The sequence below is a fragment of the Berghia stephanieae genome, chromosome 3, assembly GCF_034508935.2.
Source record: "Berghia stephanieae isolate SIO BIC M18660-M18661 chromosome 3, UCSD_Bste_1.3, whole genome shotgun sequence".
Taxonomy (NCBI): Eukaryota; Metazoa; Mollusca; class Gastropoda; order Nudibranchia; family Aeolidiidae; genus Berghia; species Berghia stephanieae.
Genome location: NC_088362.1, coordinates 85,945,692 through 85,964,544, shown reverse-complemented (window position 1 = coordinate 85,964,544; position 18,853 = coordinate 85,945,692). Strand labels below are relative to the sequence as shown.

At 36.2% G+C, this 18,853-nt stretch overlaps 1 protein-coding gene across 4 annotated transcripts in view; it reads right to left on the bottom strand.

Moving 5' to 3' along the window:
* Positions 1-722: 722 nt before the first annotated feature.
* The window catches only part of LOC144968701 (uncharacterized), a 90,851-nt gene continuing 72,720 nt past the window's right edge, over positions 723-18,853 (bottom strand). For all 4 annotated transcript variants that reach the window (XM_078907302.1, XM_078907303.1, XM_078907304.1 and 1 more), the window contains 13 exons: positions 18,275-18,370; positions 17,216-17,380; positions 15,326-15,487; positions 14,800-14,931; positions 14,257-14,490; positions 10,955-11,161; positions 9,827-9,997; positions 7,741-7,850; positions 5,081-5,278; positions 4,296-4,361; positions 3,399-3,501; positions 1,893-1,972; positions 723-970 (listed from right to left, as the gene is read on the bottom strand). In XM_078907302.1, the coding sequence (XP_078763428.1) occupies positions 923-970; positions 1,893-1,972; positions 3,399-3,501; positions 4,296-4,361; positions 5,081-5,278; positions 7,741-7,850; positions 9,827-9,997; positions 10,955-11,161; positions 14,257-14,490; positions 14,800-14,931; positions 15,326-15,487; positions 17,216-17,380; positions 18,275-18,370 (1,772 nt within the window). In that variant the 3' untranslated portion in view covers positions 723-922. The remainder of the gene's footprint in view (positions 971-1,892; positions 1,973-3,398; positions 3,502-4,295; positions 4,362-5,080; positions 5,279-7,740; positions 7,851-9,826; positions 9,998-10,954; positions 11,162-14,256; positions 14,491-14,799; positions 14,932-15,325; positions 15,488-17,215; positions 17,381-18,274; positions 18,371-18,853) is intronic.

Here is an 18,853-nt window from a genome sequence, read left to right as displayed (position 1 = left end):
TATCATCAACCTTTCCACCTGTTTTATCATCTTAAGTATTGCCCAATGGATACATTTCACAAGTTATTTTAGCTGTGTTAATTCGAAGAAAGCTGCTTTCCTCATTTTCCAAAAAGTTGAAAATTGACCATTATTTCTTGTAGTTAGGTCGAGTAGTTTGTGGTATTTTTGCATTACATTGAAATAAAAATAAAAAGATTTAAAATTTCAATTTTCACTCTTTGCTGTTTATTCCGTTAATTATGGAAGAAAAAAAGTCACGCTCATTTTTTAAAATATCAGTGTTTTCCGTGTTCTTTGTTTTCTTGCAGTTGAAGGTGACACGTAATTCTATTTATTTATTCATTTATCTATTTATATTTTATATTATAATGCAAGCAATTCAATTAAAATTGGCATTGGCGCACGGATGAATGAACAATGTCTCTTTCGGTTGCTTTTTTTTTTTTGCATCATTTGACCACTGACTGTTAATATAAGTTCCTAGCATTTTGTTCGGATTACAGAGACATCTGGATAGTGGAATCAGTCCCATAAAGAAGAAAAAAATCCGTCCCCAGGTCGGGAAATGGAGACATCCAGATCGCAGAGTTTCGGATTAGAGACACGCGATGTGCATGTAAACCAAGTCTCATGAATTCCGTCCGGTTTAATCGGCTAGTTAGTACGTACTTGTAAATAATTGTGTGATAGAAATGAGACACAACAATAAAGGTGCAAAATTAGTTTGGAAAGACATTTTATTTTATAATGTATTATAATATTATTATAAATGGCACTGGAATGTGTAAAAAAGGAACGTAATTTATAAACAAAGTCTGTACATGAACCTAGAATTTTATTATTTAAATAAAGGAATAAAATTTAGTTTAGCAACTGAAAAGATAGATATAGAAAAAAAAAGTGCTCCACTCAAACGCTCCTACTTCACATTGGGTCCACTTTTTGGATTACATCTCCATATTGACAGCTGTAAAATGAAATGATAGAGATAAATAAAGGGATGTCAGTTGTATGAGAAAAATTGGAATTTGTATGGCATAAAATAAAAAGTTAAGTTTGTTGACAAAACTGTCTTGAACTTGAACCAACAAAATATATTTTCATAAGTTTAGCCAGAAACGTTTACTTTACAAGTAACACATCGCCTCAAATCGGTATAGTGTTGAGGTCATTTTGATGTCAACAATTGACAAAATATTTTTTAAGTGAGATTAAAGCTAAACTTTATACTGTGTGTTTTATTGGTGGGGATGATTACAGTTTCTGATAAGGTAAAATTCTTAAACCTCATAAAGTGGAATCGCATAAAGTCAACACCCTTACAGACAACTACTGCTTAAAGTCAACATCTCTTGCTGGTACCAACATTTTTGGTTCTTTATCTAAGTGTATTCCATAGATGGATAAAGTCAACGTTGCTTAAGTCAACCAATCTTTCTGGTTCGGTGGTGTCGGTTTTATCAGGATTCCACTGTACTTCTAATCATTACAATTTTAAATTTACTTTTTCGGGGCCTGATTCGCCCGAAAAAACACCGGTTTGAGGTGGCTATAAGGTAACTTCACATCTGACATACTGCATAATAAAGCAATCCGATTAAAATTACAATGAAATCCGCATAAAACCAACACTCATAAAGACAACTTCTGTTTAAATTCAACACCTGTTGTTGGTTCCAAATCTTATATTCGTTATCTTTCTTTTAAGTGTATTCCATTGATAAAGAATAAAATTAACCTTCTTAATGTTAACCACCCTTTCTGGTCCGGAGGTGGTGGCTTTGTCAGGATTCCTCTTTATAATTTCCATCTTTGGGGGAGTTTTTTTTTTTTTTTGGTTTGTTTTTTTTTTAATGGCCATTACATTACATTATTATCCATTTACTTACATCATCTACATATCCAACAAATCTTTCATAGTTGTAGCCTCTTCCAAGGTGAATAGCACATGTCCTATAAGCAATTATACCTGCGATATAAAATGATATTATTTAGGAATAACCTGAGTTTTTAAAAAGTTTTCAAAATAAATTAGTATTCGAGTACTTAGTGGAAATCTTGCAAAATTGACTCTATGGCACTGCTTCTCTCTATCGCTCTTTATATATATATATATATATATAATATATATATATATATATATATATATATATATATATATATATATATATATCACTCGCAAACACATACACACACATTCTCACTCTCAAACACAGACAGAGAGAAAAATAAATAAATAAATACATTAATTAATAAATAAGTAAATTAATAATAATAATAATGATAATAATAATAATAATAATAATAATAATAATAATAATAATAATAATAATAATAATAATAAATAATAATAATAATAATAATAATAATAATAATAATAATAATAAATAATAATAATAATAATAATAATAATAATAATAATAATAATAATAAAAATAATAATAATATGATGATGATGATGATGATGATGATGATGATGATGATGATGATGATGATGATGATGATGAGTGTGATGATGATGATGATGATAATAATAATAATAATGATGATGATGATGATGATGATGATGATGATGATGATGATGATGATGATGATGATGATAATAATAATAATAATAATAATGATAATAATAATAATTTTTAAAATTACAAACGATTAAAAACAAATAATTCTGTCTCGAATGATGATCCAACCTCAGACCTCCTTTTTACCGTAATCTTGAGGTTTGAGGTTCGATCCCCAGTTCAGGCAGGGTGATTATTCGTATGTTTTCTTTCTTGTATTTTATCTCGCTGCCTTGTCTGGCACTGTTTCATACACTTTTTAAAGATTTAAACAGAGAGAGAAAGAACGAGAGAGAGAGAGAGGGAGAGAGAGAGGGGAGAGAGAGAGAGAGAGAGAGAGAGAGAGAGAGAGAGAGAGTTCACAGTCTTTAGGAAACCACACAAGCCCATAAGTGTAGGCCATATCTCTTACCCAGAGCAGTGCACCCATATTGGTTGATAAATTAATGTTCGGATCATTCAAAACGGGGAGTTCTGATATCTCAATCGAGATAAAATCGATCATCAAAAAAGTTACAGGTTTTCAATACGGCAAAGTTGGTTTTTGTTTCTATTTCCATTGCCTTCTGTCCACCAATCCAATGGACATAGCTTTGCTATAAGACTGTGGTCCTATCCAAAGGGGGACATAGCCTACTTAAAAACTCAAGTGTCAATTTATTCAGCAAAGGCAACATAAACTCTGATGCCGCACAATGACGAAACACGTTTTCAGATTTTGTTCTGAAAACTATTATTTCACACATCAATAGAGAAACGTAATCTCCAACTTGTCAAAAAAGACTTTATCTTCAGACTTTTTTGAAGTAATGTCTCTGATGGATAACTTACCACGCAAAGCATGCGGTCCATTATACTTTTGAGTGTGTGTTCCAACAGTGCCAGAGAAGAGTTGGTTTTTGACGTAAACAAGCTTAAGTGTGTAGAATCCATCCTGAAACAAAACATGTAAATCTTCTATTGTGACATTTAATACAATGCTTTCTTATTATAAATTAAGCAAAGTAGAGGATTGTATAATGACTGCCCACCTTAATCCATTTAAACATGGGACTCATCAAAAAATCACCCAGTTGTAAAATCTACAAGAATATCTATCAAGAGTGAATCTATGATTGGTGAATTTTGGTCCATTTCATTGCGTCACGTAAAATAAAACAAAAAAAAATAATTTAAAATGAACCAAAACAATCCCCCAAAAAGAAACAATATATATATTGACATATTTCCCCACTCCCTCTATATATATATATATATATATATATATATATATATATATATATATATTTTATATATATATATATATATATATATACTCATAATGGAGGGAGTGGGGGAAGATGTCAATCAGCAAACCCAGCCCCTCCGATTCAGTCTTCTAACTGCTGTCGTGTAAAAGCAGTATACACATGTATAATTATTTTTTGTGTTTGAAGAATCAACAAATCGTAGTTAAACTTCAGCAGCTAAACTCTAAAAGCTTGCTTGTGAGGTAATGTAAAAAGTTCCTGAAACATTGGTTTAGATTTTGAAAATTGTAAAGCAAATAAAATAAAAATAAATATTCTCTATTTAATGGGAATACTGCGAGGGTCCATTGGATAATTCTGGCCTTTTACTTTTTAAGGACTGACTTCGATCATCCCAGGCCTTGATCTTTTAAGAGTTGAAATTTGGATCACCCTTGACATAGGTAACAATTTAAAATAACGACCGCACAATACTTACAGGATCCTGTTTACCAACGTAAGGGATGGATATGACTAGAGGTATCTTGCTGTCTTGAAGCATTATCTGTGGTGATGTAAGAATTTAAACAGTTTGTCATCAAAAAATATATTGGACACCTTCAAGCTGAAACTGTGAAAGAATTGAATTGAACAAATCGAATAATAAATGAGGATTCGAACATATAAAACTCATTTCCACGCATTGCTTCATTTATTTCACCGTGGGCTAAGTAGAGAAAATAATGCCATACACCCTGATAGATAGTGTCCCTGTGTAGTTGCTTTATTAAATACTACTCATACCTATAGCCAGATAACTATTCAAACCCGAGTCCAAAAGGGTAATAGTTGTAAATCGCTTGAATCGAGTATACAAGGCTTGGCCAGAATTCTCGTGGTCACAGGCTTTGTAACAAGGTATACATTTTACCATTAGACCACCCTAGGCTCATAACTTCCAAGTTTCAGCATCAAACACTTTGAAGTTGAAGACGTTTCTAAAAAATATCAAGACTTTTAAAACCAATTTAATAATAAAATAAAGACAAGAAAGAAAAAAATAAGGCTCAAAAGGGATGACGAAAACACAAAGCGATCGAAACCCAAATAAAGATTATTTAAAAAACAAAAACAACAACAACAAAAGCAACCCAGACATCTGAATAACATTTTTATCCTCCCCTCCACATCTCTCTCTCTCTCTCTCTCTCTCTCTCTCTCTCTCTCTCTCTCTCTCTCTCTCTCTCTCTCTCTCTCTCTCTCCATATCTTTCCAAGTATTTACCCTGAAATAGAAATTCTGTCCGTCCATTGTGATGGAGACTGAGTCATCTGTTTTGCAGTCAGCATTTGTCACGACGGCCGTTTTTCTATTGCCAGTGATATGTCCCTGTGGCTTCACTTTCACGTTGATTTCGAAATAGGGAATGTAAAAACCGGATCCAGAGAACTGTTTGAATATGACGTCTAGATCTGGATTTGACTGGAAAGGACACAAATTGCAACTAGTGTTAACAAAATAATAAATCTGATTATATGTAATCCATCTCCTCAATGGGGAAGAAAGAGTGATGTCAAAAAACTGGTTTATATTCCATTGGAAGTGTAAAACTACTCTGTAACTACTTTGTAACTGATCTTCTGATTTGAGTGTGATGGCATCTTGTTTTCTAATCTAAATATAGGCAGGTCGTCAATAAAGATCGTCCATCCTCGCTCTTTTACATCCCTAATCCTAAGAATCTGCTTACACATCCTGCTACTGAAATAGTTATGACACATTTATGCAACCTATTCCGGAGGACTAGTTATGTACACACTCCCATGGATTTATGAACCAAAATGTAGAAAGTTTGATGTCAACGTTACTTCCCTAATGAATCGTTTTTCGGGTGAGCGAAATACAAAAAAGTGAATCAAAAGTTATAGTGATGGCGGTGTTGTCGTACCAGTAATGTCGCGGGTTCTATTTGTCTTCTGGCACTTTCCTACTCACGTCATTTCTTAATGATGGGCTGCATAAAGCTTGGCTACTTCACATCACATAATCATTTAGGATTAGATGGGTCAAAAGGCCTTTAAATACCATTTTGCAAGTATAAATATATAATACTTAATACAAAGAAAAGAAAAAACCGTATATACAAACAAAAGATCATGTTAACCTAAGATCTCTATATCTAAATTCTAATCTCCGACATAACACTGTTTTGAGTCGATGAGTACTCACAATATTGAATTTTACGATTTAAAAGTACTAAAATGTTAGGCTACTCGACTGCGGAGTACTGCTCAGCTGTATGGGCCCGATCATGCCATGCCTCCAAGCTAGACCCCGAGCTCAACAACGCCTGCCGGATCGTAACGGGCCAACTGAGAGCAACACCATTACCACTGGTCTACCGTGCAGCAGAAATAGCCCCACCACACATCCGGAGGGAAACTCATGCCCAAATACAAAAATACAAACAGGAAATGGACCAGAGACACCCCCTTTATAACCACAATTTCCCCAAAAGCAGGCTCAAATCAAGGAAAAGCTTCCTCACAGTAGAGAGCCTTCACCCAGACCACTCAGCATTCTTCCGCCTGGACAAATGGGTAGAATGGGACAAGACAGCAAACGATGGTCTCCAGCCCCCAACAGAAAAGCTCCCAGCAGGCACAGACCTCAAGAGAAAAGACTGGGTGGCGTTGAACAGAGCTAGAGCAAAGATGGGAAACACCGCCACCAACCTCTTTAAATGAAAATCTCACCGGGCACTGAATGCCCATGCGGTCACCCCAGACAGACCATGGACCACATCCTGTCCGAATGCTCGCTGGGACCTCACTGCACCAATGCTGAGGGAATGCAACCGGGACTGGCTGACTCACTGGCGCGACAAGATATGATGATGATTAGGCTTTTAACACTTTAAATACTGGACTTCCAGTTGTGGGTTTAGTCATCATTGTTGTAATAGAAAAGGTTCTCCGTTGGTTTGAGAGTTTTACATAATAATAATAATAATCGAACCACAACAATTTCAAGGTGTAAAATGAGTACATGGCCATTAACAGCGTTATGTCTCTGTCGGAAAAATTGTAATGTAGCCTAGCAACGGCCATATACTCCTTATACACCTTGAAATTGTTATCATGACTCGTTAGTTCTATAATATGTTTCGTGTTGCTGTTGGTCAGGGACCCTGTGTAAAGCGCTTTTAGCACGTTTAGTGGATAATGCCCAATATAAAAGTTCAAGTTTTGTTTATAGACATGCAAATATGGGCAGGTCGATTTAAGGGAATTATTGAAATTCTTATTCTTGCTCTTCCTGCATATCTGCAAACCGCCTGAGGTGTAGGCGTAGACTTTGGCGTGCATGTTGCGGTTTAGAGAGGCATAAAAGCGATTCTGTCTCTGAACTGTTTAAGGTTTTCAGAGCTAACTACATCCGCAGGCAGGCTGTTCCAAATATTAATCGTTGATGGAAAAAACGACTGTTCATAGCATTGCACCCCCCCCCCTCCGTTTTTTTCACCACTACCACCCCCCTCCCTAATAATAAAAATTGATCGAAAATTGAAAAGTCATTTTAATTTAATCAACAAGATAATTGCAGTTTAATTTGGAATTAAAAGTCCTCAGCAAGACCAATAAGATTCACGCTTCTGTTATTGCTCTTTGGTGAATATGGTGGGATATAGTGTCATGTTAACGCGTAATTGAAGCCCGTCTACAAATAGTATGCGCTTGGCTAAGAAGCTCACAACATTTCCATCCGGAAGTATAACGGACCAAAACACAAAACGATGTGTAACCTTGAACGTTTTTAGTCTGGTTAATGCTGTTTATTGAGAATTACAAATAAACGCGGAAAGCAAAAAGCAATAACAAATACCTGAGTGACGTCAACTTCGTTCTATCTGTAAAGCGTTGATTGATATGTATTGTACTTACCACTAAGTCAGCGACCAATCCTGGATGACCCGGAACTTTGATGCGCAGAATTTTACTCAGTTCACCCGCAGAAGGACTTTCAAAATCCATTCGTACAGTTGGTCTGCATTCTAATAATAAAATAATGGAGATGGCGTTTGAAGGGGAAAGAACAGAAAGGGCCGAGGGACAAAATATAAAATCATTTTATTTATTCATCAATGTTGATTTCAGGAAAAACATATATTTGACAATTTGGTGAGAAAATGTGTCGAAATATACTTTGCGAATTTCCAGGTTTGAGAGTTATTGTCAAAGTGTGGGTCATTTAAATCGATCGATATGTGAAGGACGAATTTTCTGGCCAAATTGTTAAATACATGTTTTTTGCTAGAGTTAAAAGCCTTAAGACGAATGTCATCAGGGGCTCTTAGAAGATATTGCTTTAGACCCTTCCGGCCTGAATTTGTCTCTATTAATGTGATATGAATCGACTGTGGTCTGTTGAAAAAATATTTCTATTTGGTCTTATTTGGCATCGAACTCAGCAGTGCCATGCCTTGTCGTGTAATAGAATCTCAGCTATGATTAGCATGGTCAGCTACTGGTTGGATAACAATAATCGCAAAACTCTAGTTCCAGCGTTGTCCATGGATAAGATATGTTACACATTTGACACACCTGACCCATGTGTGAATACGTATCTTGTAACAGGGACTCTGTATATATTGTTTGAAAGGAAGGACAAGTAAGGACGAATGACTGGTGTTTTTTACTGTGTGAATTCGAAATTTGGTTCCATATAGCTCGATTGGCAAGCCCTCTACAATATCCTTTACAACAACAAAATTTCTAGATGGTATTCTTGAGGGTAAAAGAGGGAGATGGAGATAAAAAGGGGTCATAAGTCATCAGCAAATGAATGAATAAATCAGTGACTGGATGTGGAAAGATTGATGGCGCAGGAGAGAAGCCTGTTTCGGTTGGCAGTTGCTGAGGGCACGTTCAGGAGGGATAAGTCATGATGATGGTAATTGTGAAGCTCATTGATAATGTAAGAAAGAGAAATTGAAACGTTCATGTTTAGACTCTTCTGTTTATGTAGTGCTGGGTGAAAAGGCTCAAGGGGGAAGGAGATAAATTAAAAAATAATTAATGTCAAATCAGACTCGTGGTAGTACCAGCTATTCGTACAATTTTAACTTAACTCTAAAATCAATGTTGCTTTTTTCATATGGTGTCTAGTCTTGTCATGGCTGCTATTGCCATTCAAATCCTAGCTTTTACCTCTGTTGTGCGAGTCCCATTTTCAGATGATTTTAGGACATTCTCAGTGAAGAGTTGACTGGATTTTGTATGACATGCATCGTGGAAACTCTAACAATTGAATTCTTTGAGTTTCCAAAGAAAAATAATCCATTGTGGAATTTATTTTTAACGATGCAAAAGAAAAATAAATTGTTGAAAATAAATGTTTTCCTGGATGTACCTTTCATTGAGGTAAAAAAAAATGCCATTTTTTATTGGAGTTTAACAAAGAAAAGTGTCTCATGGCAGAGGTTTTGAATTTACTTTGGTTTTCAATACATTGTACTCATCAAACTATACAAACGTGTAGTGCACGGTTGATTAAGGGAAAAAACGCAGGAGATTCAAACTTTGACCACACTTCACTCCAGCTCCAGTCACAGCAGGATACGGGTAGTGAATCGAGTTGCTTACAGCAGGGCAGTGCAACCAGGGGGTTCATAACTAAATGAGACTAGTCTGAACTCCCCGTCCTCCTCCTCCTCCTCGTCCTCACCCTCGTCCTCCTCCTCCTCCTCCTCCTCCTCCTCCTCCTCCTCCTTCTCCTTCTTCTTCTTCTTCTTCTTCTTCTTCTTCTTCTTCTTCTTCTTCTTCTTCTTCGTCATCATCATCTCAATGTTTTGTCATAATAGCATAAATAAGATTATCAATCACAATCACCACCACCACCACCACCACTACCACCACCACCACCACCACCACCACCACCACCACCACCACCATCATCATCATCATCAACATCATCATCATCATCATCATCATCATCATCATCATCATTATTATTATTATTATCACTGACCATGTGTTGGCTGACCCTTGTCTATATTTCCGCCATTCTTGGACGGGACACATGTACAAAGGGTCAGATCCATTATCTGTCCTTTAGCACAGTAAAATTTTACCGCTGGTACAGTTGGGTAGAACCATTCGTTCGGATTTTGTGGATTAAATCCCAAATTACAACCAGTTCCTGGAATAAAAGAAGGAATAAAAACAAAAAAGAAATACAACACAATCGAGGGTAGTGATGTAGAATTCAACTTTGAAGAACAATTGTAATATATCGATTGTTGTCGGTTGTTGTCGAATGAGAGTTTTCTGGCCAAATTTCTGAACATTGTGTCTTTTCAGTGAAGGGCAGTTAGCTGGTTAAAATCAGTTATTAACATCTGGTCCACTTTGTTTTTTCCAAGACTATTGTTTGAGAAGACAATTAAAAAGTTTTCATTGACAAAGATTCGCATTTGAAGAAAATGAATTAATTGTAAATGGAACTGTAAAACTTTGGAACCGTTTTCAAACGTGGACCAAAGTACATCTTGCTAGAAAAAGCAAAACAAATTCCCTTTATTTATCCATAAGAGAAATTTTCTTCAAATTTATCTTGGGAAAAGATCTAGATATTGACGTTACTTATTAGCAAGTCTGATAACCCCGAAGTACGATATTTCTGACCAAAGTTTTGAATACGGGTGTTTACAGTGAAGGGCATTTAACTGGTTAAAATCAGTGATTAACATCCGGTCCAACCGATTTATTACCATATTGAGACAGTGGGTCATAATGAGACTCATGATTCTAAAATTGAAGTTTTGTCTTATGATAATAGCCATTTCATGTGAGACACTTTCTCTTATATAAAAATCTCTCGCGTTTTTTATTCCAAGACCTCCTTTTTTATCCCAAAGGGACAGAAAAAATATAAGAAAATATGACTGTCGTAGACTTTTATGGTCAAAAAACTAAAAGCTTCCAACACAACTAAGAATCCAAGGTAGGGTATGTAAATGACAGTTCATTCTATTGCAGTGTTTAAGGCTAAATATGAAAGGGAACTACCCGATTTTGTAGATATAAAATAGCATGCTTTGTCACATTTCCAGCCATATTTTCTAGTACTATCATATACTGATTCCTCCTTACTTACCTGAGCCAGAACCTGGGCAATGAGGAGCATTCAAAGTGCAAGTTTGTTGACAAGAGTTATCGGGTCTACATTGGCCACTTCTGGAATCGAAGGCTGTTCCATCAGGACAACAATGTCTACCCATTGTTCTCTTGTTCCCACAACTCCAGTAGGTTTTACATGAATTGCCAGGGTAGTTGGAATTAGGTGAAAGACTTAAGCACTGATCTGTAAAAATATAAGATAAAAAGTATATGAACTGATTTTGAGCTTTTTATATTGCGCGATATCCACTAAACGGGTCTTTTTCCCAGGACACAGCGAGGCTCGAACCTAGAATCTTCCAATCCGAAAGTGAGTGTCATAAAACTAGACCACATAGTCGCATATTTGGCAATACATAATAATCCTATTTTGGGCTGTTTGTAAAGAGCTTGGCGGAACTAATAAATACCATTTACAGCAACTGTAACAAGGCTTTAAATTCTAGTTTGACAATCAGATGGTGCTTCTGTGGTCAAAGGGAGATCATGATAGTTCAGTATACAGAACACTCCAGAGTGGCCGGTATTGATCCTGGGTACCGTCAAAAATAGTTTTGAGCCTCCATCAATTCAGTAGTGATTGGCTAGCTGGGTCTTTTAGATCTGGATGAAATAAGTTTTCAATGACTGGGTACGTCAGAAGTATATATATTACTTGGTGGACTTGACTTATTTACTATCTGCCTGCAACATTAGCCAAGTCTGCATGGGATTACTCTTAAATCTGACTTCAGTAATCAGAAAACTATTTCAGTGTATCTATTGGGATTCAACTCAAACCTGTGATCATCCAAATCAGAGAGAAGTAACTTGACATTACATTATGAGCAATAATTCTTTACATAGGCATGTGCAAAAGTACGTTCACACTTATTTCTTCCTTTATATCTTTTGACTCAAAACAAGCAAAACGTTGAGTTATATTATATCATTTTAAAGGTTAATTATATAAACTATGCAATTAATGTAATCAAAAGATATATTGCTTTGAATTCGATACACCGAAACTTCGACTTTGCAAAAATGTGTGCAGATAAAAATTTTTGCGAAAGCAATTCCACGGCTGGAGGCACTTAAATTATAGGATTTTAAAACCAAATATGAAATGCAATAGCCTTATCGAAATCAGCGTGACTTCACATAACTTGATAAACTAAATATCAATATCAGTCTTTTTTCTCTTTAACTGTAAGTATACTGTCACTAACAAAAATCATATCTAGACTAAGGGTTGCGAACCATGCTCGTTTGATTGGGCATGTATAAACTGGGCTGTCTATTGCAGAATATTCACGCAGGTCTAATTATATACTGGTCGCTTTGGAGTGTTCTATCAACTGAGCTATTGGGATCTCCCTTTAATAACAGAGGCACCATCTGGGTGTCAAAATAGAAATTAGAGCCTTTTTTACAGTTGCTATAGTGATGCATAAACAATAATGTCTTGATAGCGTTGAGCTCTGAAATGGAATATATCGATAATAATTTGGACAATTAAAAATGAGCTATTCCATGTGCATCCTATGTTTATATTATGTTACCATGTCTTGTTTCATATGGAGGAGGACGGATAGCTTGATTTGCTCGCCCAATATTGAGAGTTCACGGGGTTTGCTAGCCAGCCCTGTGGTTGTCCCCATGGTAGTCGAGAGAGGAGCGCATGGTTGGTGCTAAGTTTGAATACCATATTTTTGTGTGGCTGGATATCTCAGTCCATTGTGCGACCGCTCTCTCTCTCTCTCTCTCTCTCTCTCTCTCTCTCTCTCTCTCTCTCTCTCTCTCTCTCTCTCTCTCTCTCTCTTTCTTTCTTTCTTTCTTTCTTTCTCTTTCTCTTTCTCTCTCTCCCTCTCTCTCTCTCTCTCTCTCTCTCTCTCTCTCTCTCTCTCTGTGCGTGCGTGTGTGTGTGTGTGTGGGGGGGGGGGGGGGGTGTATGTCTTTCTCTCTCTCTTTCAGCCTGGCAGAAGGTGTCGTGTCAATTGGATCCTGAGTTTGGCACCGTGACCTTTCATTCTCTGTTTTCATCTGGCACTTCTCCAGGCCTATTTTTTTCAATCCAAGCATGCTAAGTTTAACTTTGTCAATATTTATATATTTTATAGGGTACTCCCAGTGGTTGTGTGTGTTTGGACATCCGTTCTAATGACCGTTACATACTACACATAGTGGGTTGAAAGCGAAACACTCCTCTAGTCATGAACACATGGATGACGATTATCTGTTATGTATTGTATTTGAATAAGAAAAATAAACATCGTAAAAAAAACCCATTAAATCGAGGAGTGAATTCTGTTAGTATTGGCATACTGGTTTCAAAAATATCTCTAGTTTTATGATTGCAGTGGTATTTGCAATTGACAGATTAAATGTATTCTTTCTGGCCATAAAAAAATAGGTCGAAAGTAAGCTGCCTTCCAGTGGCAAGCCCAAAAGTATCTAGCATCGCAAATTTTTAAGTTATCCGGGCCACGCTGTTATTTTTGCCTGCAGACTCTCATACCAACCTTCCAGTCAACCGCCAAACGGTCATTATAAGTACATTTGGCGGTTTTTACTGCAGGTGTAGAGCGGGTTTTAATAACACTGTACTGCCGAATACTATATAAACCCGCTTTTTTAAAGTTCAAATTGAGATCAGACACTGGTGTAAGATGAAGATCTGAAAAAGTGTGTATAAATTGTCATTAAAATATATTACATTTATAAGATATATAAAATATCATATGCTTTATATGGCACAGTTTTATACACACTTTTCCAGATCTCTTTTCTTAAGTTGTTTGTCGATAAAACCCTTTTGAAGTCTCAATTTTGAAAGGGTTATCATAATCAATCCGTGATTAGAGTAAAAATGTATTTTTGAATAAAACAAAAATGTGTGCTAGGCAATGGGTGCAGTTCCTTTTAGTGGCCTGACCTAGTTTTCCTTGACAGCGACCCAAAGTAGTACAAACACAGGATCAGTGGTCGTCAGGGTGAGCAGGGTTAACTCTATTTGTTTACAATGTTGTACTGGCCTCCTTTGTTCAGGAAGAGAGTGGAACGTCAAAGGTGACCAATTCCTGACCCAATTTTTATCTTTCCCAATATTATTGGAATTAACCATGTTCTTTATCAACACCAATGTGTGTGACATGAGCATTAGTTTGTAACAAAGCCATGGGATACTGGGTGTGGTCAGCGATTGGAGCAGCATGTTGTGCATTGTCAGATCATGGAAATGCATTAAATACACTAATGTGTACAAAGATATCTCCTTTAACAAATGAAATGAGTTAATACCTTGTTCACAAACGCCATTTCCAGGATGATCACAGCCTTTCCATCCATCTGATCTTGTGATATATAACGTGCCCGGAGCACAAGCCATCATAACTGGAGAAAAGGCTGAAGGTCGGACCCGGCCATCTGGTGCTGATCCATCGGCAGGGAGACAGATAACGTAAAGGTGGCAATGACCTTTGACCCCAGCTTGATATCTTCCATTGCTGTATTGACACTCGTCGCATAAGGAGGCTTGAATGTGGAAATAAAAAAGAGGATGGAATAAATCATTGATCAACCCAATCAATAAAAGTGTTTTAAAGTCACTCTAGTATTATGTTAGGGGAAACGAAGAAGAAGAAAAAGATTGTTTGAAGTTCAAGAAACAGAACGTATTCTTCTCGTGGTGTCGCCTAGTCATGACATTTGGGGACGACATCTTGGCATTTTACTCTCTGCTTTTCCTTCCTGCGAATGTTTTACATATAATGTATTACCGTTTAGAATGGCACCCTTACAAAATAAATAATCATTTAAGCATGCTATCTGATTAAAGTTTACCTGTAACTGTGATCTCACACTGGTCTCCAGCATATCCACGGCCGCAAACACAGCGACATTTGCCTTCACAGTCACGTGCAGCTTTCTGGCCGTTATAACAATGGTATCCAGGGCATTCCTTGGCTACCGGAACTAAAAGAAGGGTAGAAAAATGTGATGTTGATGAAGAATTTAGTTGAAATATTGCATTAAAGATTTCATCATTTAATACAATTCCATTCAAGAATAAACTTAATACCAAAACAAAAACCCCCAAAACCACAAAAGCAACAAAACAACAACTGACCAGCCCAGATTTTAGCGCTTTACAAACAATAAAGAATAAAAAGAGGAATCTATTTCTTTGTAATGTCGAACAACTATGTAGATATTGTATTTGGTAATTTAAAGCGAGAACATACGTTTTCATCGAACAATTCTAATGTACCATTCCTTTCACAAACTTTTCTTAACTTTAGTTAGTTTATTTCTTTATAATGACAATCTACATGATAATTACGATTTTCCAGGGATATGTTATACATACCGCATTGGTTATTTCGCATGACACGCCCAGCATTGCATTGGCAAGTACAGCCAGCAGTACGGACAGAATTGACAGGACATTGAATATTGCAAGAATTCTGAATACATTGACAGGTTCTGGGGTCCATAATTTGGTTAAATCCGCAAGTTCTTGGCGCACAGACTGCAATTATATTTTTAAAATTATATTGTGTTAAATGCAATAGAGAACAATGTAAACAAGTGTAAAGTTTTCTAAATACTATAGTAATACTAGGTGTTTCAAACTAATGTCCTTCTGAAGATATCGAATATCACAAAATTCGTTGAACATAAAATACATTTATTTAACAAATGATATTTTGGAACCAAAAAAAACCCAGTCACATATGTTTTACCAGAAACAACACATCCATTGGTATATGGTGAATTTATTAAAGGACATACCCGAAACGACCTCCTTTGCAGTCAACACATTTGAGTACTCTCGTGATGAAATGGTATCTCTCTCTCTCTCTCTCTCTCTCACACACACACACACACATACACACACACACACACACAATGCAGTGGGTCAAGAAACCTTTACTAGTTGTTCCACTCGGTGTCTCAGTTAATGAAGACTCTGGAATTTTGCATGTGATATTTAATCTTTTAAATTATCCCAACGAAATAAATCCAGAGGGTTCAAGTCAGGGCTCTGAAAGGCCCAATGATGCTCCATACAACGGGTTATGACACGATCACCAAAATGAGATCGAATTCAGGTCAAGGAATGCTTTGCAATGTTGGGAGTTGCTCTATTCTGCATAAATATTGTCATTCTCTTGGCCACACAATTGTCCCAAAGACCGCCAAAATTGTACATTTACTTTGACATAACGATCTGCAGTAACTTTGTCTCTCTCCATTTTCTTCATAAAACCAAAATGGCCCGATGATGCCCGAGCGTTAAAAGCCACCACGCTGTTGCCTTTTGCACATGGCGACCTCGTTCGATGACTTCGTCCGGTCGCTCTATTGACCAATGGATAACGGTGCGAAAATTGATGTTTGCATTTAGATAAAAATGTGCTCCATCGCTGAACCAAATGGCCCTTCAAAATTTGCTCCTGCCTATGTTTGTTAGAAACCATTGATTCGTGTTCTTTTTCTGGTGCAAATTGGATGAATCGAAACACGATAGGTCTTCATTTTTTTATTGTTCTATTTTAATTATACGATCTATTGAGCTGTTTGACAAGCCCAGTTCAGAGACCGTCTACGTACTGACTTTTTCGGTGTCTCCTCGACAGAATTTTGAACTCTTGCCACATTTTCGTCAGTGCTTCCTTGCCCCCTATGTCAACACCCCAATGAAACAGTAACACACCACTTGCTTGAATGTCAACCTCTTGAAGACCTGAGATGCACATTCCTCCCACCAAATCCAAGCATCAGTAACACACTTTATAGTCACCTGGAACAACTACAAAAGACATCTAACTTCTACGTCATGGCACAAAACCGAAAGACTAGAGCTCAGGTGGTCGCTGGTTTGGATAAGTAAGTAAGTAAGTAAGTCAGTGCTTGCTCTTTTTAAGGTGCTACCCCAAAATATTGAGAGGTGTCTGTAATAATATAGTTATGGTAAAAGGAGCGAATAAAAATAATACAACTCTTAAAACAAACTTACACAAATAAAGAAGATATTTAAAGTTTAGATAGAATACTCTTTTAAACAGAGTTCAAGTTATTTAAAAACTTATTTAAAGTCTCGGGTTTAAGAGTTTTTGACCAGTTACGGATCATTTCAGTGGATCGATATATCAAGTAAAAGGTTTTTTTTTTAGCCAAAATGTGAAAAGGCGACCATGCACATGTCTTCTCTACGATACATTTCATAAGGAGGGAGAATGTTGATTGTACATACCACATTGGTTATTTCTCATGACACGTCCACTATTACACTGACAGGAACATTGTGGGGTAAGAGTGGATTGTGGTGGACACACCAATCCACAACGCTTACGTTCACACTGGCATGTTCTTTGATTTACAATCTCGTTGGGACCACAACGTGCCGTAGTTCTGCAGACTATAATAAATGTCAACATTTAAGACAAGTTTTACAACTATTAATTTCAAATCATTTAAAGTCAACAACCTATCTTTGTACTAATTATCTTTCAAAGTATCTTTCACACAGGCCATGTGTGGACAATTATTTGAACTTATGCTAGTCAAAGCTTTTAGACCTCGTCACTCTCTCTCTCTCTCCCTCTCTCTCTCTCTCTCTCCCTCTCTCTCTCTCTCTCTCACTCTCTCTCTCTCTCTCTCTCTCTCTCTCTCTGCCACTCATCTCAATGTACCCAATTAAAATATTTATGATCGAGCATCACAACTGAAATAATAAAAATACATTCATTTCCACTTATACTATTTATAGAAAATACATTTCAGAGTTAATTCTTCGTCTCTTTTAGGATCAATTAAAGATTAACTTACTTGACAATCAGCTAAACAGGTCATTAGCGCTTGGTATCACATGTTCGTCATTTTTAGAATTTTATATGTTACCACTTAATTTCAGTCCTATATTTGTTACGGATTTAAATCAACATGTCTCTTCTATATGGGTACGGATGTTAATATAAAAAGATGACAGATAAGAAGGCTCATAAGAAAATTATTCACATCGCATGCAAAGAGGCCTGTATTAATCCCGAGTGCTTTCAATATTTTCTAATACCCCCTCTCTCTCTCTCTCCCTGTCTAACCAACAATGATTAGATTTGAATTTAGTGAAAGTAATTTGTGATGGACTAGCAATGCATTTAAAAGCAATTGCTAATCTACCTTAAACGTAACAATAACAACAACCAAAACAACAAAATTGAAAAAAAAACTACGGCTTCATGAGCAATATGGGTCTGAATAACTTTTTTATCATTTAAGAGTAAAAGACTTGTTTAAATAATATTGTACTTGCCACATGCATTTCCAACAAAAACCCTATTATAATCTCTGCACTGACATTTACAGTTAGGCATTTGCTTGGCTTCAGCTGGGCAACTTGTGGGACATACTGGAAAACAAATCCAATGAATATATATAATATTTAGATTTCAAGGTCATCATTAAATATTAGTAATAAAATACATTTTTCTAACCGACATTTTTGATTACCTTTAATTTGCATCATATATTTTGGTAAATATTTATATATTGTATTGTACAAACGCATAATTTAGGAAAAGAAAACTTGAGTGAATAAAATTGGAGAAATGAAGACTTCATTCTTCTTATCCCATCGTTCAGATACAAAATGTTGAGCACATCTGACTGATCAAAATACTTACTACATTATTAGTTTTTGACTTATAACGACACTACATTTAAAGTATTTTATAGTTGTTTTGTATTAAACAAGAGTCAACTGAAACTAGAGTAATGCTTATAAATATGAAGTGTATGGAAAAAGACCGATTTGTACTCATTTGTATGTCTGATAACGAAAATTGATGTGGGCTCGTCGCTGTACTTTCAAACCAACATCAAAATATTGTCC